We start from the raw sequence: 17,041 nt of genomic DNA, 5'->3' as shown, positions 1-17,041 counted from the left end.
AAATTCCAGACAAGTTTATTTAATTGTTCTTTTGTTAAATGAGCATTGTTTTCTATTATAACCTTCTTAATTCTATTGATAGACTGTGTAAGGATTGCACACACACATCTCCATGAGCCTGGGATATCGCCATTCCCCCAGAATTTATCATATGATGTACCATATAAATCACAAACAAGAATATGATTATAGTTATCACTATGCCAAACTCCTAATTTTTCATAATCTCTCACAAAAGTTAAATATTGTAGATTTGTCCATCCTTTTTTTGCTAACTGGTCCAATAATTGGTGGTGCGTCTCCAATAGTTCAGTTAGTTCACAACGATAACTTTGTATTCTCGCCATTTTTTCTAAAGAAACAGAATCATATTTAGCCACAAATAAGAAAACGAGCAAACATAACTTGTAAGCTTCTCCCATACCCTGTTAAAGAGATACAGCCCTTGTCTCCTATCTCAGTGCTATCAGCCAAGAAGCATAAGCTATAACTGGATGAAATTGATCTAAAACGTAGGAAAACTGAGTTTTTTTTTTTTTTTTGAAACCACACAGTCACTTAGGGCACAGCATAAGCAGATAGAAGAATTTGAGGAAGAAATAGAAAATTTGAGAGAGGAACTTCAGCCATATTTCCATTCACATTGGCGAAATTTTGATCTAAGTGGAGTGTACAATGTGACTGCATTTACTGTAAATAATAAAGGAAAATTTGCATATGTAGGTGTTTTAGGAGAAATGGTATGACAAGCTATAATGGTCATATATTTCCTAGAATAGAATCACTTAAGTTTCTCTCAGATGTATGGAAAAACTTGGAAGACACTCCCTTCACACAAAAAGAAGTGGAGCAGTATAATAACATCACAATGCTGGAAATTAAAGGGAAAGTAAAAGTAGGACAGTGTAAAAGAAAATTATTGTGACATTGACTGTTGACATTTACCTCTCACCCCTTCTCCTGATTCCTCTCTCATTTTTTCTTTCCTGCTAAACAAGTGGAGGAGAGAGGAGGAGAACAAAGGACAATTTTTGTCCTCGGAGAAGAGGAAAATTGTGCTCGGAGGAGAACAATTGTCCTCCGAGGAGAGGTTTTGTCCTCGGAGGAGAGGAGGAGGAGGAGAAAAATTTAAGTAAAAATGAACTTACATGTGTTGATTTGACGAAATGAAATAATCGGATATGCTTCTCTCAGCTCCTCGACTCGGTTCAGGTATTGTCTCAACTCAGGTAGCTCCTCGCCTATGATTTTCTCGATGCAGGTAAGTTTCCCTCACGAGAGCACAACTGCTTATGAGACCGAGTTGTGAGGTGAGAAAATGCTGTGAAAAACAATGAAATATTTAATAACTGTAACCAAATATATATATTATAAATCAATTCAGTGTTATTTCACAAAAATATGAGAATGTAACAAATTTTACTTACAATCAAATGTTATCGTCGAGCTAAACCTCTGGGGAGTATTGGCAGTGTTCGCCAATTGTGACACGCCTCCTATGTGTTTCTATCTCACTCGTACAAGCCTGCAACAGACAGAGAAACGACTTGCTATATAATCACTTTTCTCAGAGGAAAATCATCATTCACGTTAGAGCTATACGCTTGAGTATTAACTATTGTTTCTAAAAAATCGTCATTCGTAACGCGGAGATGGACTCATCAAGTGCTTCCTCATCCTCCACAACATTCTTATTACCAGACAGCCCGCCTCCGGAGAGGAAGCTGAACTATTGGGAGCAGCAGAAGAAGCAGCAGAAAAGCCTCAGCTCAGCTGCCACCTCTGCTGCTACAGCTGTTGCCTCCACCTCTGGCGCCTCCTCAGATCCCTTGAAGAAACAAGGGATCTTTGTACGTGAGGAGGATTCCTCCATCATCATCCCAGACAGCAGCCCTCTCCCGCAAGCTACTTGGGCACCACGCCGAGCGGCCCTCACATCGGTACCCGCCCCCAAGCAGTCAGTGAAGCGGAGGTTGTTTGTCGACGATGACGATGACGAGCCCGACGTCCTCACTCAATCAAAGGTTAGCATACAAAAAAAAATTATTATTATTATTATTGTAATGTGCACAAAATCTTTATAAAATGTGAATTTTTAAAACTAATTTCTAATGGATAAAATCTTTTGTGTGCATTACAAGTCATTACTGATTCTTATACTGTGAGCGAAGACTGAGCTTGACTTCTAATTGTGCTATCAAAACAATCCGAACACAGATAAATTCTCATGATGGTTGCATTGAAATTTGGATAAAAATTCAAAACATGTTTTAGTAATTTCGATAATAAATTCGAATATGTTGCATGAAACAATTCAATTATCTACCAATTTGAATTGAGTTCAAGTAATCGGAGAATTTCCGAGTTATTACTTATATATATATATATATATTACTTACTATATCAAATTACTGATTCGAATAATGCATAAACTGTTTATAATATTTCGTGTGAAACAAAATTATTGTTGATAAAAATGAACATGTAATGAACTGAATATTGATTCGAATAATACATTGTTATTTGAATTATGAAAAATGCGTTCACATGCATAAACTGTTTATAATAATATCTCGTGTGATACAAAATTATTGTTGATAAAAATGAACATGTAATGAACTGAAATATTGATTCGAATAATACATTGTTATTTGAATTATGAAAAATGTGTTCACATGCATAAACTGTTATAATATCTCGTGTGATACAAAATTATTGTTGATAAAAATGAACATGTAATGAACTGAAATATTGATTCGAATAATACATTGTTATTTGAATTATGAAAAATGCGTTCACATGCATAAACTGTTTATAATATCTCGTGTGATACAAAATTATTGTTGATAAAAATGAACATGTAATGAACTGAAATATTGATTCGAATAATACATTGTTATTTGAATTATGAAAAATGCGTTCACATGCATAAACTGTTTATAATATTTCGTGTGAAACAAAATTATTGTTGATAAAAATGAACATGTAATGAACTGAAATATTGATTCGAATAATACATTGTTATTTGAATTATGAAAAATGCGTTCACATGCATAAACTGTATGTTTTCTGCAATAACTTTGATGACAAATTACTTATATGAAAAATCCAATCATATGCATAAACTGTTTGTGTGAAACAAAAATTGTTAAAAATTTGCATGAGTAATGAAACGTGAAATTCGAATAATATTGTTATTATAAATCCAATCATATTATTCTGCAATAACTTTGATGACAAATTACTTATTACTTATATGAAAATCCAATCATATGTTGATTGTAATGAACTGAAATATTGATTCGAATAATACATTGATATTTGAATTATGAAAAATCCAATCATATGCATAAACTGTATGTTTTCTGCAATAACTTTGATGACAAATTACTTATTACTTATATGAAAAATCCAATCATATGCATAAACTGTTTGTGTGAAACAAAAATTGTTAAAAATTTGCATGAGTAATGAAACGTGAAATTCGAATAATATTGTTATTATAAATCCAATCATATTATTCTGCAATAACTTTGATGACAAATTACTTATTACTTATATGAAAAATCCAATCATATGTTGATTGTAATGAACTGAAAAATTTTTTTTGATAATTGAGAGTTATGTCAGAGAATTTCCGAGTTATTACTCACAGTTTTGAGTAGTGAATCTGTTGAGCAAGATCTCTCTCTCTCTCTCTCTTGTATGATTTTAAACCTGAAACAAATAAGAGTCTAATGAAATATTTTTCAACAGAAACGAGTGCAGCTACAGGAGTCGCAAGACAGCTCAATAATGTCTCTGTTACGGGAGACGGAGGAGGGGGAGGAGGAGGATGAATTGGACAGGGAGACAGACGACTTTATTCGAATTATAAATTCTAGATGTGAAAAACCCTGGACGCCTCTGCGGGAATTGGAGGAGGGGTTACCATACCCCATCGTGGATGTCCGGGAGGCGTCCAACCAACATGGACGTCGCATCATCTTAAAACTATACACTCCCGGAATGAGGTCGACTGAGGTTTATCTTCCGGAACGGTTTTCCGACATTGTATCCTCAAACGATATTGAGAAGTTCAAAAAGAACTGCACAAAATCTTGCCTTTTAGTCAAACATGTTAATGCTAGATGGTCCGACATAAAGATTGTAAGTAAAAATTGTTAATAATCTTGGGGCCCATCTAGCATTAACATATATATATATATATACAAAACATGTATCATATTTATAATTTACTTGTTATATGTATCCAATATCTATAATATCAATAACATTAAAAAAATAGTTTGTTATTCTATAAAACCGGAACGGTTTTCCGACATTGTATCCTCAAACGATGTTGAGAAGTTCAAAAAGAACTGCACAAAATCTTGCCTTTTAGTCAAACATGTTAATGCTAGATGGTCCGACATAAAGATTGTAAGTAAAAATTGTTAATATTCTTGGGGCTCATCTAGCATTAACATATATATATATATATATTATATATATATATATATATATATAATATATATATATATACAAAACATGTATCATATTTATAATTTACTTGTTATATGTATCCAATATCTATAATATCAATAACATTAAAAAAAAATAGTTTGTTATTCTATAAAAATTTTTCTCAATTCTCACCTATCAGTTCACACACACACTAGTATACGTGTTGAGCACTCTCCACACTATGCAAGTTGCATTGAGTGATAAGAAATTAAAAATGTGTTTTTATAGCTTGATGTATGCATGCATGCGCAAGCTGACATCACTCGGTCGCTCACTGTGTCAAGGTCGGGCAACACCTCACTTCACACGGCTGGCTTCCTTGTTGTGAAGTGAGGCCATTGGCCCTTACATATCTGGTGAACGCCATGCGTTCATTCATTCACGACCTTCACAAGGTCTTGTTGTGAATGTTGAGTGTTGCCCCCACACACATCTGGCTGGATTGGCATTCCATTCATTCTTATCTGTATGACTTTCAATATTATTGTGTTTGACTTTTTCACATCAACTATTTGAAATGCATTTTGAAAATTCATTTCAAATAGATGATCTGAATAGGCAAATTCGATTTGAAAGTATTATTCCAAATTAATAGAAAATTCCATTTTTTCTTTTAGATTAAGTTAGTGTAATGATTAATTAATTAACTTTAGTTAATGTTCGAGCATTGAGTTGAAAGGTAATGAAAATATTGAATGTTGAGAACACTCTTTGTGCATGTTGATATTCTTCGCGTGTCAGAGGTGTGTCCGTTAAATCATTATGAAAACATTCTATTGGAGGAAGTGACGTTTCCGCGAATTTTTCGGGACAACTCATGTGGGAATACGGATATACTCCTTTTTTCAACAAGAGCTGTCTGTGTTCGCGAGGTGGATCATGAAACACCGAAAATAATCGCTCGAACTTCTTTTCCATGTCTGTACTTTCTACCAAATTACGCACCAATACTTCCAAGGATTCAGACATAAACTTGTAGGAATCTAAAAATTTAATTTTACCTACCGAAAGTGTCAAAAATCTCTCTGACATATTCGCGATGCAGGATATTTCTTTTTTACATTTACCGAGCGCTTTCAGAATAAAATGTGAATCAAAACCGGAGAAATTATGAAAATAACATGATATGTACTTTGGAGTATGTGCTGTTAAATTGCAAGAAACGTGTGCTGCACACAGGTAATTACCGGTTTCATGCGCATGGTGTCGACATTTAATATCGGTTTCTGAGAACGGTTCAGCACAAAGCCCGCAGTTTACTGAATTTTGAAATTCGCGCTCTTCACTTTCGGACAAATGTTGCATCGGAATTTCACGTTTCATATCCTCATACAAAATTTCGCCAAGATCTGTAATTTCCTGAAGAAATTTCTCCATGATTTTTTCGTCTAAACTACTCGATCTATGGAGTACAGGTCCGTATGCAATTTCTCTGTTTACATCTATAACAATGGAACAATACCCGCAAGGAATATGCCGCGCCGTTTTCTTTGTGTAACTACAAGTAACTTCATCAGAATCGGAATCATCATCATCATCATCATCATCATTAATATTCACAACGTATGTTTCTAAATCCGCGTAAATGGTGTACTTTTTCTTCAACGTCGCGCCTAGTTTCTTGAATTTAATTGTCTCTCCGCGTTTAGGATATGAAACGCGCTGAGATTCAAACTTGGAACAAAGTTCCACATGTTTCATCAAATTTGCTTTACCGTCTACATTTCGAGTTTTGTCTGATGTGAACCGGTGAAAACAGAAATTACAAACATGTACTTGACCCTTGTGTTTTGAAAGGTGACAGAAAAGACGCGATAAACCGTTTTTTCCGTTCGCGGTATTTACTAAACAAAAATGTGTTTTTCCTGCATCAGCTTTCAACATTAAAAGATTAATTTGGTGTTTACGCGTGCGGAAAATGCTTGTACGGTAAGAAGGAAGTTTTATACCGGATGTTCCTGGATTTTGCACCCTCGTATTATAATCATTCAATCAATAGCGAACTCGGAACAGAAATCGATTTTAAAACGTTTTGTGAATCAACACCGCTGATTGTTGTAGATTGTTCACACCAACCAAGTCATTTGAAATCATCGACAGATGTTCGTATTGAAATGGAATTTAATAGTGCAGTACCTGCAAATACTTCCGCGTATTGCGTTTTAATTAGCGATGGAGTACACGCCTCTCACGAGCATGGTGAAAGAAGTTCAGTAATTTGTTGATAGAGTGCATCACTGCATGCAATATTATATATAAGGTGTGTACTGCGCCAAATGTAAGCCATTATCAGTTTTACCTTTGAACAGGAATCATGTCCTATTCTTTGTGTTCTGATATTTTGGACAAGCCACAAACTCGCTCTATTGGTATCCAGTGTGATCTTGATTCTGATATTTTGGACAAAGCTCAAACTCAGTCATCGGTACTTTACGATATTGAATCTGATAGTTTCTATTATGAACCAAGGAGAAGCAGTACACCAATCCAGAAGTCGGGAGAGGAGGGGAAAGAGGAGGTGGAGGAGCAGAAACGTGAGGAGGAACAGATACGTGAAGAAGGACAGAAAGGAATGGACAAGCAGACGTCTACGAAAATTGCTACGGTTGATCTTCACTGGTTTAAACAAACTTGTAATCAAATTATTGTGAAAGAACTTGCTATCGTTGACGAGTGCAATAATTATGCTGTATTCCATTTCAAATCACCATTTGCAAAGATGGAATTGAGCGCAAAATTGTATAACGATGTAACATGGCTGGAACGTAACTATCATAAAATAAAATGGGAAGATGGAGATTTAGAATACAGTGACTCATTAATACGTGATTACCTTGCAGGTTATGAGAAAATTTTCACAAAAGGAACTGAGAAAGCAAAGTTTTTGAGAAGATTGCATTCTAACGTACAATGCATACCGGAGGACTTTCTCAAGCCCGATTTCAGCTTTTTCACCACTTCGTGGTGTTATGATGCATGTAAGATACATAAGTATAGACCCGATGGAAGGTGTGCTTTATTCTCTGCCCAACATTATAATTCTTTGCTGTTTAAAAATATGTATCAAACAAATAATTTCTTGTGCGAAAACAATCGAATGCAAAGTATGAAATTGGCACCGATGTATACGAATGCACAGAAAAGAAACTTTGCACGTTATGGATTCTTCTACAACGGAAAGGAATTACAGTGTGTTTATTGCTTGCATGCACTGAGATTGCATAAAGCTCGTACATGTTGTCTGTCTACAATTAGATACGCCCCCCTCAGAGACAACTGTGTTACAGCTAAGTGCACATTCCTACCTTATCAATTTTATTGTTCATAACTTAATCGAGGTCATGCAGTGTTTTAGCTTTGCAAAATTCAAAAAATTAACTCGCCTCTGGATGAACTTTGGAAATGCTTGTATGACATTGCAGATAAAAAATGTAAAACATCAACTTAGATCATTGACCTCTCTCTGTTAAAATATGTCAGACATCAATAGAGCTTGAGTATGTTCCCTCCAAGTGATATAGGTCTGAGGATATCTATAGCCATTTTTGGAATGCTTGTTCATACTAAATTTACTATAGATATTCTCGGAGAACACACTTACCAAAAAAGTAACGCCCGCAGGTTTGTACAGCACATAGAAAATTTCAATATAAATATTATTGATTGAACATTTTTCTTAACTGTCGGGTGGAAAGCAAACCAATTATTTGCAATTTTACAGTATAAGTTATTAGATGGATTCACTTTAATCTGACAGTATAAGTTATTAGATGGATTCACTTTAATCTGATAGTAGAAAGGGAAATTATTTTTTCCCTCACATTTTCCAATTTTATCTGAGATTTTCGAACTGCTCGATATACTAGATACAGGCCATCTACATTATTGTAGTGCAAATGATTTCTCAACTATTGTTACAAATTCCGATGAACTTTGGAAATGCTTGTATGACATTGCAGATAAAAAATGTAAAAGATCAACTTAGATCATTGACCTCTCTCTGTTAAGACATCAATAGAGCTGATACCCCAAGTGATATAGGTCTGAGGATATCTATAGCCATTTTTGGAATGCTTGTTCATACTAAATTTACTATAGATATTCTCGGAGAACACACTTACCAAAAAAGTAACGCCTGCGGTTTGTACAGCACATAGAAAATTTCAATATAAATTTGTGAAATTTTTCCTCAATTGAGGTCATGCAGTGTTTTAGCTTTGCAAAATTCAAAAAATTAACTCGCCTCTGGATGAACTTTGGAAATGCTTGTATGACATTGCAGATAAAAAAATGTAAAAGATCAACTTAGATCATTGACCTCTCTCTGTTAAGACATCAATAGAGCTGATACCCCAAGTGATATAGGTCTGAGGATATCTATAGCCATTTTTGGAATGCTTGTTCATACTAAATTTACTATAGATATTCTCGGAGAACACACTTACCAAAAAAGTAACGCCCGCAGGTTTGTACAGCACATAGAAAATTTCAATATAAATTTGTGAAATTTTTCTTAACTGTCGGGTGGAAAGCAAACCAATTGTATTAATTTGCAATCACTTTATAATTTTACAGTATAAAGATGTAACAGATTCACTTTAATTTGACAGTAGAGAATACAGATTCACTTTAATCTGTCTTTAGATACAGTATAAGTTATTAGATGTATTAATTTGCAATCAATTTAATTTTACAGTATAAAGATGTAACAGATTCACTCAGTATAAAGATGTAGAAATATGGATTCACTTTAATTTGACAGTAGAGAATTTTTCCCTCAAAGGGAAATTATTTTTTCCCTCACTGAGAAAGGGAAATTATACAGATTCACTCAGTATAAAGATGTAGAAATATGGATTCACTTTAATTTGACAGTAGAGAATTTTTTCCCTCATCTAGCATTCACTTTAATTTGACAGTAGAGAATTTTTCCCTCACTGAGAAAGGGAAATTATACAGATTCACTTTAATTTGACAGTATAGCATTAGATGTAGAAATATGGATTCACTTTAATCTGTCACTATAGAGATGTAGAAATATGGATTCACTTTAATCTGTCACTATAGAGAGAGAGGGAATTTTTCCTCCAAAAAGGGAAATTTTTTTTTCCCTCACCTTGGCAAGGGGAAGGGGAGAGAGAGAGAGAGAGAAAGAGATATATCTCTCTCTTTTCAACCCCCTCGTCCTCACTGGGAGAGGGGATATAAGATAAGGAGAGGGAGAGGGAGAGGGAGAGGGAGAGGGAGAGGGAGTGGGTGAGGGAGAAGGAGAAGGAGAGGGAGAGGAGAGGGAGAGGGAGAGGGGGAGGGGGGAATTTGCGCAAACTCAGGGGGGTGTGGGTGGGGGGAGGGGGGGTAATTGCGCAAAAAAACCGGTCAGTTCTCCCTAATCATAGCTACTTACTGACTCCCGGTGTCAATGAAGAAACGAACATCACAAAGCTGATCATTACAGTCTCAAACATGTGCAGTGACGGTCGACAACACAACGGTCGAATTTTTTACATCGTTGGATGTAGAACAACAACTAATAGGTGATGTGCCACCTGCCTTGGAGTTCGACGAGGACACAACACCTTCACTGGAACTTGATCTGGAAAAGTGCAATAAAGAATGATGAGATTCTTGACATTGAGCACACTGAGTTTTACTACGACAATCTCTACTCAAATGATCCACATCAAGACAACGAAAACAACAAAACTTTTCTTTAATCAAACAATAACGATCCCAAGGAGTCATTTTTAAGAAACTTGCACAATCTACTAACCGATGACCAGGTTTTGAGCACTTCAGACAATTGGGCTTTTTACTAGATGCATCGTTAGATGAATCATTAGATTGAACCACAAACACCTTTGATTTATTATCCTTTTTGTGCTTCATATTAAACGATTCAATCTGTTTCTCATCAGAAGGAAGAGTCTTAATTTGCTTTTCAATGAATTTGACATAATCGGTATAAGTTGGCATAGCCTTGTGATGGATGGCCAATTCAAAATTTCTACGAGAACTTGGATCCAGCAATCTCAAGCCATGATAGAGGAATATCGAGTCTGACAAATCAGTGAGTCGCAATCTCTTCACTGCATTGATTGAACTGCAAAACCCATCCAAAATCGCAATACAACCTGCCTTTGATTCTGATTTTATTGGACGAAATTCAAAAATTTGTTTGAAATAGGCATCGACTTGCGCCCGTGGATCGTTATAGCGGGTCAATAATGCCTGCCAAATTATTTGATAATTGTTAGCCAATGGTGGCAAATGACGACAAATATTTGCTGCTTGTCCAGTAAGTCTACTTACAAGATATTGGACCTTCTGCTGATCGTTCAAACTCTTGTTGTCATGTACCAATGCCTTAAATAGTTCATAAAACACCGACCATTGAGTCTGGTTCCCATCAAATTTCGGAAGGTCGATTTTAGGCAGTACCGACTCGGACACGACCAGCTGTGCACTAGCTGCTGTAGCTGTCAAAGATTGAGCAATAGCATCAGTCGCCTCTTTCTGTTTGAGAGTGTTAGCCGCTACTTCAATATACTGAAACAGATCTAGGTGTGAGTCGTTGAATGCTACAACATAATCTTTATTCAACTCAAGTTCCAACTCATTAACCACTGATTCTGTCTTTTCATAATCCGAAATGGTCTGAGACATCCGAGGATACAAGATTGAAAATTGCTCAGCAACTTTTGGATCAGAGACATTTTTAGACAGTTCATAAATTCTTTGCAATCGGGCATACAATTGTTCCAGTTAAGCATGATGCACCCTGATTTGTTTCTGTAATTTTTCCTCCATCTTGAACTCATACACAAAACAATTCAGCCCTGACAATACAAACAACAGACAATAAAACAAGAATGAGTTCAAAACTAGATGAAAGGAAGAATCACGACTAGTAAGTTATCAAAGTTAAACTTTGATTATCAATTCACAAGACAAGTTACTGCTGAAGACAAAACTATATGATTAGATAATGTTCTTCCAACAACTCACAAACAAACGATAACTTGTTGAATTGAACAAACAAAATCATGCTGTGATTAACCTTCACTAACATGTATAACAAAATGGACAATACAAATTCCAACAAACAAATTCCCGAAAAAGAGCACAATGAGCCTAGTTTCAGGAAAATTACAATTTTAACTGAAATAAATTTAATTTCAGACAAATACAAATTGACAAGAAACCTTGCTCTTAGAACAAGGCTACAACAAACTAAGTTGAGCATAGATCAGACCATTCTCAACATGCCAACATTGGACAAATACGAAACTGCTTAAATCCAATGTGTGTGAATTAATCAATAAATTACAAATTTAAATTCATCACGGCCTGGTGGACCAGAAATGTTCTGAACAAAGCTCAGGCTAGAGCTACCAGAGGACTGTAATTTACTATTTAAATAATCAAATACAAACAAGAGACAAAATTTAATCTTCAATTCATCACGGCCTGGTGGACCAGAAATGTTCTGAACAAAGCTCAGGCTAGAGCTACCAGAGGACTGTAATTTACTATTTAAATAATCAAATACAAACAAGAGACAAAATTTAATCTTCAATTTGAGCCAGGTTATTTGGACAGTTAAACTCTGCATTAATGAACAATAAAAAAGAGCAAAAACTCACCAGATTTAATCCAATCTTGACTACTTGCCCTTTTAAGCCTTTATTAGGTGTTTTGGTCAGGTTCAGGGTGGGATGAAATCGGGGAAAAAGACAGGTTCTCGCTTCCGGGCAGCCTTTTCACGTTCAACTTGCAGGCTTTGCACTGTGTTTTGAACAAAGCTCAAACTGGATTCTTTATAAATTCAAATCCGATTCAAATTAATTCAATTTAACACTATTTATGCTGTTATACTCATAATTCACACACACTACACTCAAACAATTATTTACAAGAAATTTCCGATCAAAATTACATGACAAAAATACAAACTCGATCTTGCAACAAGACAACGGGCTGACAACAGAAGAGTGACTGGGGCTTTTTAACTCGACAAGGTCAAACAGCAGGACAATCTGTGCTGGCGCAAACAAGCCTGCTATTGGCAGAACTGCAGTCTGGGATTTTGGCACTACAGTTCGAATTCTCTGGCCAGACCACCTATGCAGCCAAATATTCAGTCAGGACATGAAGCTAATACCACTAATAATACCTAAATTTCAAAATCTCTTCTCAGTAATAATTTAGCAAGTGTCGACTGGCAACCCTTCTTTGCCTGTCAGGATACTAACACCTGCGCTCAATTATTTTGTTCCAATATTAGAATATGTACAGAGAAGTCAAAAAAATATTTAATTACCGGTATACATCCAAATCTAAAAAACTCAAGCTGTGGATCACGTCTGGTCTTGTTGCAGCTATTCGAACTAGGGATAATTTGAGCAAACTAATCAAAAGACTGCCTTTCAATGATGTTCTAGAAAATCAATACCACACTCACAGAAACCTATTGAGTAACCTATTAAAACAGACAAAAAGAGATTATCACCGATCACAATTTGATGCAAACTATGGCAATCCAAAACTTTTTTGGAACACCGTCAATGAGATAGCAGGCCGTACAAAGAATAAAGAACAGTTCCCCCTACAAAAATTTCTAAATACTAGTACACAGAACCTCTCCTTGAGCTCCTATAAGGATGTATCCAATGAATTCAACAATAATTTCTTCTCTAGTGTAGGCAGGAGGTTGGCTAATACTATTGTTTCAGGTGATGAACCTTTAATAGATGACTATTTATACAGAAGTCATACTAACTTTGTCTTGAAGCCTGTCACAGAGCAAGTTATCTTGCGACACGTGTCCGGCTTAAGAGGAGGTTCTGCCCCTGGCTATGATAGTTTCTCTGCATCCTCTCTTAAATATAACATTCATCTTTTATCAAAACCCCTTCTTCATCTCATTAATCTTAGTCTGTCAAGTGGTGTATTCCCTGATCCTTTCAAATTAGCTAAAGTGATACCTCTATTTAAATCTGGAGCATGTAATGATATGAATAAATACCGTCCTATATCCCTTTTGAGTGTTTTCTCTAAAATATTAGAAAAAATTGTGAAAGAACAACTTATGAGCTATCTTCTAGCAAACAATATTCTTAGTAAATCTCAGTATGGGTTTAGGCAAGATAAATCAATAACTGATGCCCTATTTTATATCAATGTAGAGATTAACAATTCTATATCTTCTAGCCAAAAATCCATGATGATCTTCTTAGACTTGAAAAAAGCTTTTGATTCTATATATAGGAGAAAGCTCTTAAAAAAGTTAGAATACATAGGCATCTAAGGCACATCCTTGTCTTGGTTCAATAGTTTTCTTTCAAACAGGAGGCAATCTGTTTCCATAGCAGGCATAGTTGGTGATGAAGCTGACGTGGATTACGGGGTGATTCAGGGCAGTACTCTGGGTCCCCTGCTTTTCCTCGTCTACATTAACAATATTTCGAGACTTGCCCTGAATGGAAAGATTTTGCTATTTGCCGACGATACCCTGATTTTTCTGAGAGGTGCTTCTTGGGAGGAAGTAAAAGATAAAGCAACACATGATCTTGCACAGGTGAAAAAGTGGCTTGACCAGAACACCCTTTCTCTAAATGTAACAAAAACAAAGTTTATGCCAATATCTCTGCGCCCCATTACTGACTACAACCTTGAAGACATCAAAATACATAACTGTGATGATCCGCGAAGCAATGTATGTAACTGTGAGTGTATAGAAAGAGTACACTCATACAAATATCTAGGTATTGTTTTCGACAGACATATGAGATGGTCAGAACACATCACCTACTTAAAATGCAGAATTCGTCAGCTAATTTATGCTTTTCGGATGTTGAGTGACATTCTCAATCCAAATGAGTTTAACATGGCCTATTATGCTTATATACAATCAATACTGGCCTTCGGCATCATTGCTTGGGGGGGAGCTTATAAAACGGTTCTCGAACCCTTTGCTGTGGTACAGAGAGAAGTCATAAAGGTAGCCTTCAAGAAATCAAGATTTCATCCGTCAGATTTATTATTTAATGAAACATCTATTCTTACAGTAAGACAAATTTTCATAAAAGTTCTTCTTATTCGCATGTACAAACATCAAAACTCAATCTTTTCAGTAGTCTCACACTCTTATAACACCCGTTACTCACAGAATACAACTGTCTCATCCACTTATTTGTACAGAACTTACTCAACTACCAACCCTTCATATATTTCACAAATTCTTTATAGGAACATTTCCAGTAGATTTGCCAACTTGAACTTATTTGAATCTTTGTCTATTGACACATTCAAAAAGAACACATACTGGTTATTATCAGTCCTCGGTCTAGATGAATCAGAGGAACTTATAAACTCATCCTACAGTTAGTTTTTTTCATAATCTTCTCATGAGTTTAGTGTCTTGCATCAGACTTAAGGTAAATTTTGCTCCTCATTCAATTCATAATTATTTATTAGAATTTCAATTAAGGTATCATTCCTATAACAGCTCTACAGTTTTTTTTTCTAATTGAAATCCAACATCGTCGGGGTTTGTGCTTTGTTTCTCATTTCGAGTTTTCCCTGTCCTCCTCTCAATATCTTAGGATACGTCAACATCCTTTTCCAATATAAATTAATGAATTTATATGTAAATTAATAATAAAATTTCATTCTCGTCAGGCTGACTGATGGGGGCTCATCCTTGCTCACAGACCTTAGGTCCATGCAAGCATTAATTCCTTTAGGTACGGCCTGTCAGCTTGCACTATTAGAAGAATAATAAACATTAATAGACAAATAGAAAGTTTTTATGTTATTATGATTTATTATTATTATTATTATTATTATTATTATTATTATTATTGTGCTTTGTAAGTAACATTATTGTATTGTAAAAATTTTTCTGATGGTGTGGGTGACAGAATTTATTTATATTTGTTTTATTGTTTTTTGGATGAGGAATAAAAGAATTTGATTTGATTTGATTGATGGTGATCTCAGTGCTCTCAAGCAGAAAATGTCCAGACATCAGGATGAGGCAGCAGCTTGGTTCAGGACAAACCGCCTTTTTCTGAACACAATTAAGACCCAAATGTTGGTGCTCAGCTTGAGGCAGGTCAGTGATGGAGCAAAGAATGCAAAGCTTCTAGGTATCACTCTAGATCAGAAACTTACTTGGATCCCTCATATTGAAAATGTTTGTTCCAAGCTCAGCAGAGTGATTTACCTGCTTCGAAACTTGAAAGATTGTGTACCTAAGCACTACTTGAGAATGTGTTACTTTGCATTCTTTCAGAGTGTCTATAGTTATGGATTGGTCTTGTGGGGTTGTGCTCCAGAGGTTTGAAGGGAGCACTGTAAGCCACCATTCATAAGTGAAAATATTATGACTATTTATGGGATGGTGGCTTTCAAACTCTTAATGAATGTAAGGAAGAATATTGACAACCATCATTGTAGAGAGGACATTCACAGCTACAACACAAGAAATAGGATTAGAATAGACGTGCCCTATACAAGATTAAGTAAAATATTGACAAGTCCTGGACACTTATCGCTGAAACTTTTCAATATCCTCCCTATCACTGTTAGGGAACTACCACTTGCTTCATTCAAGAAAAGATTGGAGAATCTCCTTTTAAAGAATCCCATTTATTCCTTTTTTGAGTTCATTCATCTGACCGTGCTAGATTATTTTCAGACTTAAGAATTGTTATGTCATTTCTCTTGTATTGCTTTCATTGATTCTCATAGTGCTTTATATCCTCAAATTCATATTTCTATAATGATTGTTATTTTTTTCTTGTAATAGTTTTATTGATGTTTATTGACCTACTTGTTATATTTATTGACGTTTCCTGTTGCATTGTATATTGCCTTAATGGAATAAAAGTATTCTTATTCTTAAATAAATTTTATTGTCATAAACCAACATTGGTAATTGACAAAGTCATACATTAAACAAAATAAATAGAACAAGAAATACATTCATTCAGGTACTATCAAAAAATTCGTTCAAACAATAAAACGGTCTTTCAACAAGCCAATTAAATAGTATTTTTTTGAAATGAACAATGTTAGCACATTTGATCTCTGTAGGTAACTTATTATAGATCCTTAGTCCTATGCTGTCATAATAATGCTTCATGCTTGTGGATAGACGTTGATATGGTATATCAATTTGATGTTTATACCTTGTATCATGAGCATGAATTTTGCATCTTGTCTTCAAATTAGGTAAGTTTTTCATTGTATAAAGAGTTACATTGTAGATATACAAATTTATGACTGTCAATAGTTTAAGTTTCTTGAAAAGAGGTCGACAGTGGCTCAGATAGTCTGCACCTGACAAAACTCTGACTGCTTTTTTTGCAATAATAATATTTTGTTCATGTGGCTGCTGTTCCCATATATTAAAATACCATAGGCAATTATGCTTTGAAAAAAGGCAAAGTATGAGTTCCTGAGATATTGTTCTGGAACTAAAGTTTTCAATTGTCTCAGTAAATAAATAACTCTAGCTAGCCTTGTAGCC

At 35.1% G+C, this 17,041-nt stretch overlaps 1 protein-coding gene and 1 long non-coding RNA gene across 2 annotated transcripts; one reads left to right on the top strand and one right to left on the bottom strand.

Moving 5' to 3' along the window:
- Positions 1–295: 295 nt before the first annotated feature.
- LOC120354942 lies at positions 296–3,788 on the bottom strand. The gene is made up of 4 exons (XR_005573322.1): positions 3,654–3,788; positions 1,428–1,525; positions 1,149–1,321; positions 296–352 (listed from the first exon to the last, which is right to left on the bottom strand). It is a non-coding gene; the product is annotated as an uncharacterized LOC120354942 (long non-coding RNA).
- LOC120354938 lies at positions 1,519–4,286 on the top strand. Its single transcript, XM_039443114.1, has 2 exons — positions 1,519–2,024; positions 3,757–4,286. The coding sequence occupies exons 1-2, from the start codon at positions 1,653–1,655 to the stop codon at positions 4,165–4,167; spliced, it is 783 nt and encodes a 260-aa protein (XP_039299048.1). The 5' UTR covers positions 1,519–1,652; the 3' UTR covers positions 4,168–4,286.
- Positions 4,287–17,041: the final 12,755 nt, after the last annotated feature.

This window comes from Nilaparvata lugens, chromosome X (genome assembly GCF_014356525.2).
Source record: "Nilaparvata lugens isolate BPH chromosome X, ASM1435652v1, whole genome shotgun sequence".
Lineage (NCBI taxonomy): Eukaryota > Metazoa > Arthropoda > Insecta > Hemiptera > Delphacidae > Nilaparvata > Nilaparvata lugens.
Note: the sequence above shows the minus strand (reverse complement) of the source record. Positions and strands in the feature narration are given on the sequence as shown.

Bases quoted from the DNA above. Each gene is read 5' to 3' on its own strand.
- LOC120354938 (XM_039443114.1), top strand. From the start codon at position 1,653: ATGGACTCATCAAGTGCTTCCTCATCCTCCACAACATTCTTATTACCA. The intron at 2,025-3,756 runs GTTAGCATACAA...ATTTTTCAACAG, and splicing joins ACGTCCTCACTCAATCAAAG to AAACGAGTGCAGCTACAGGA.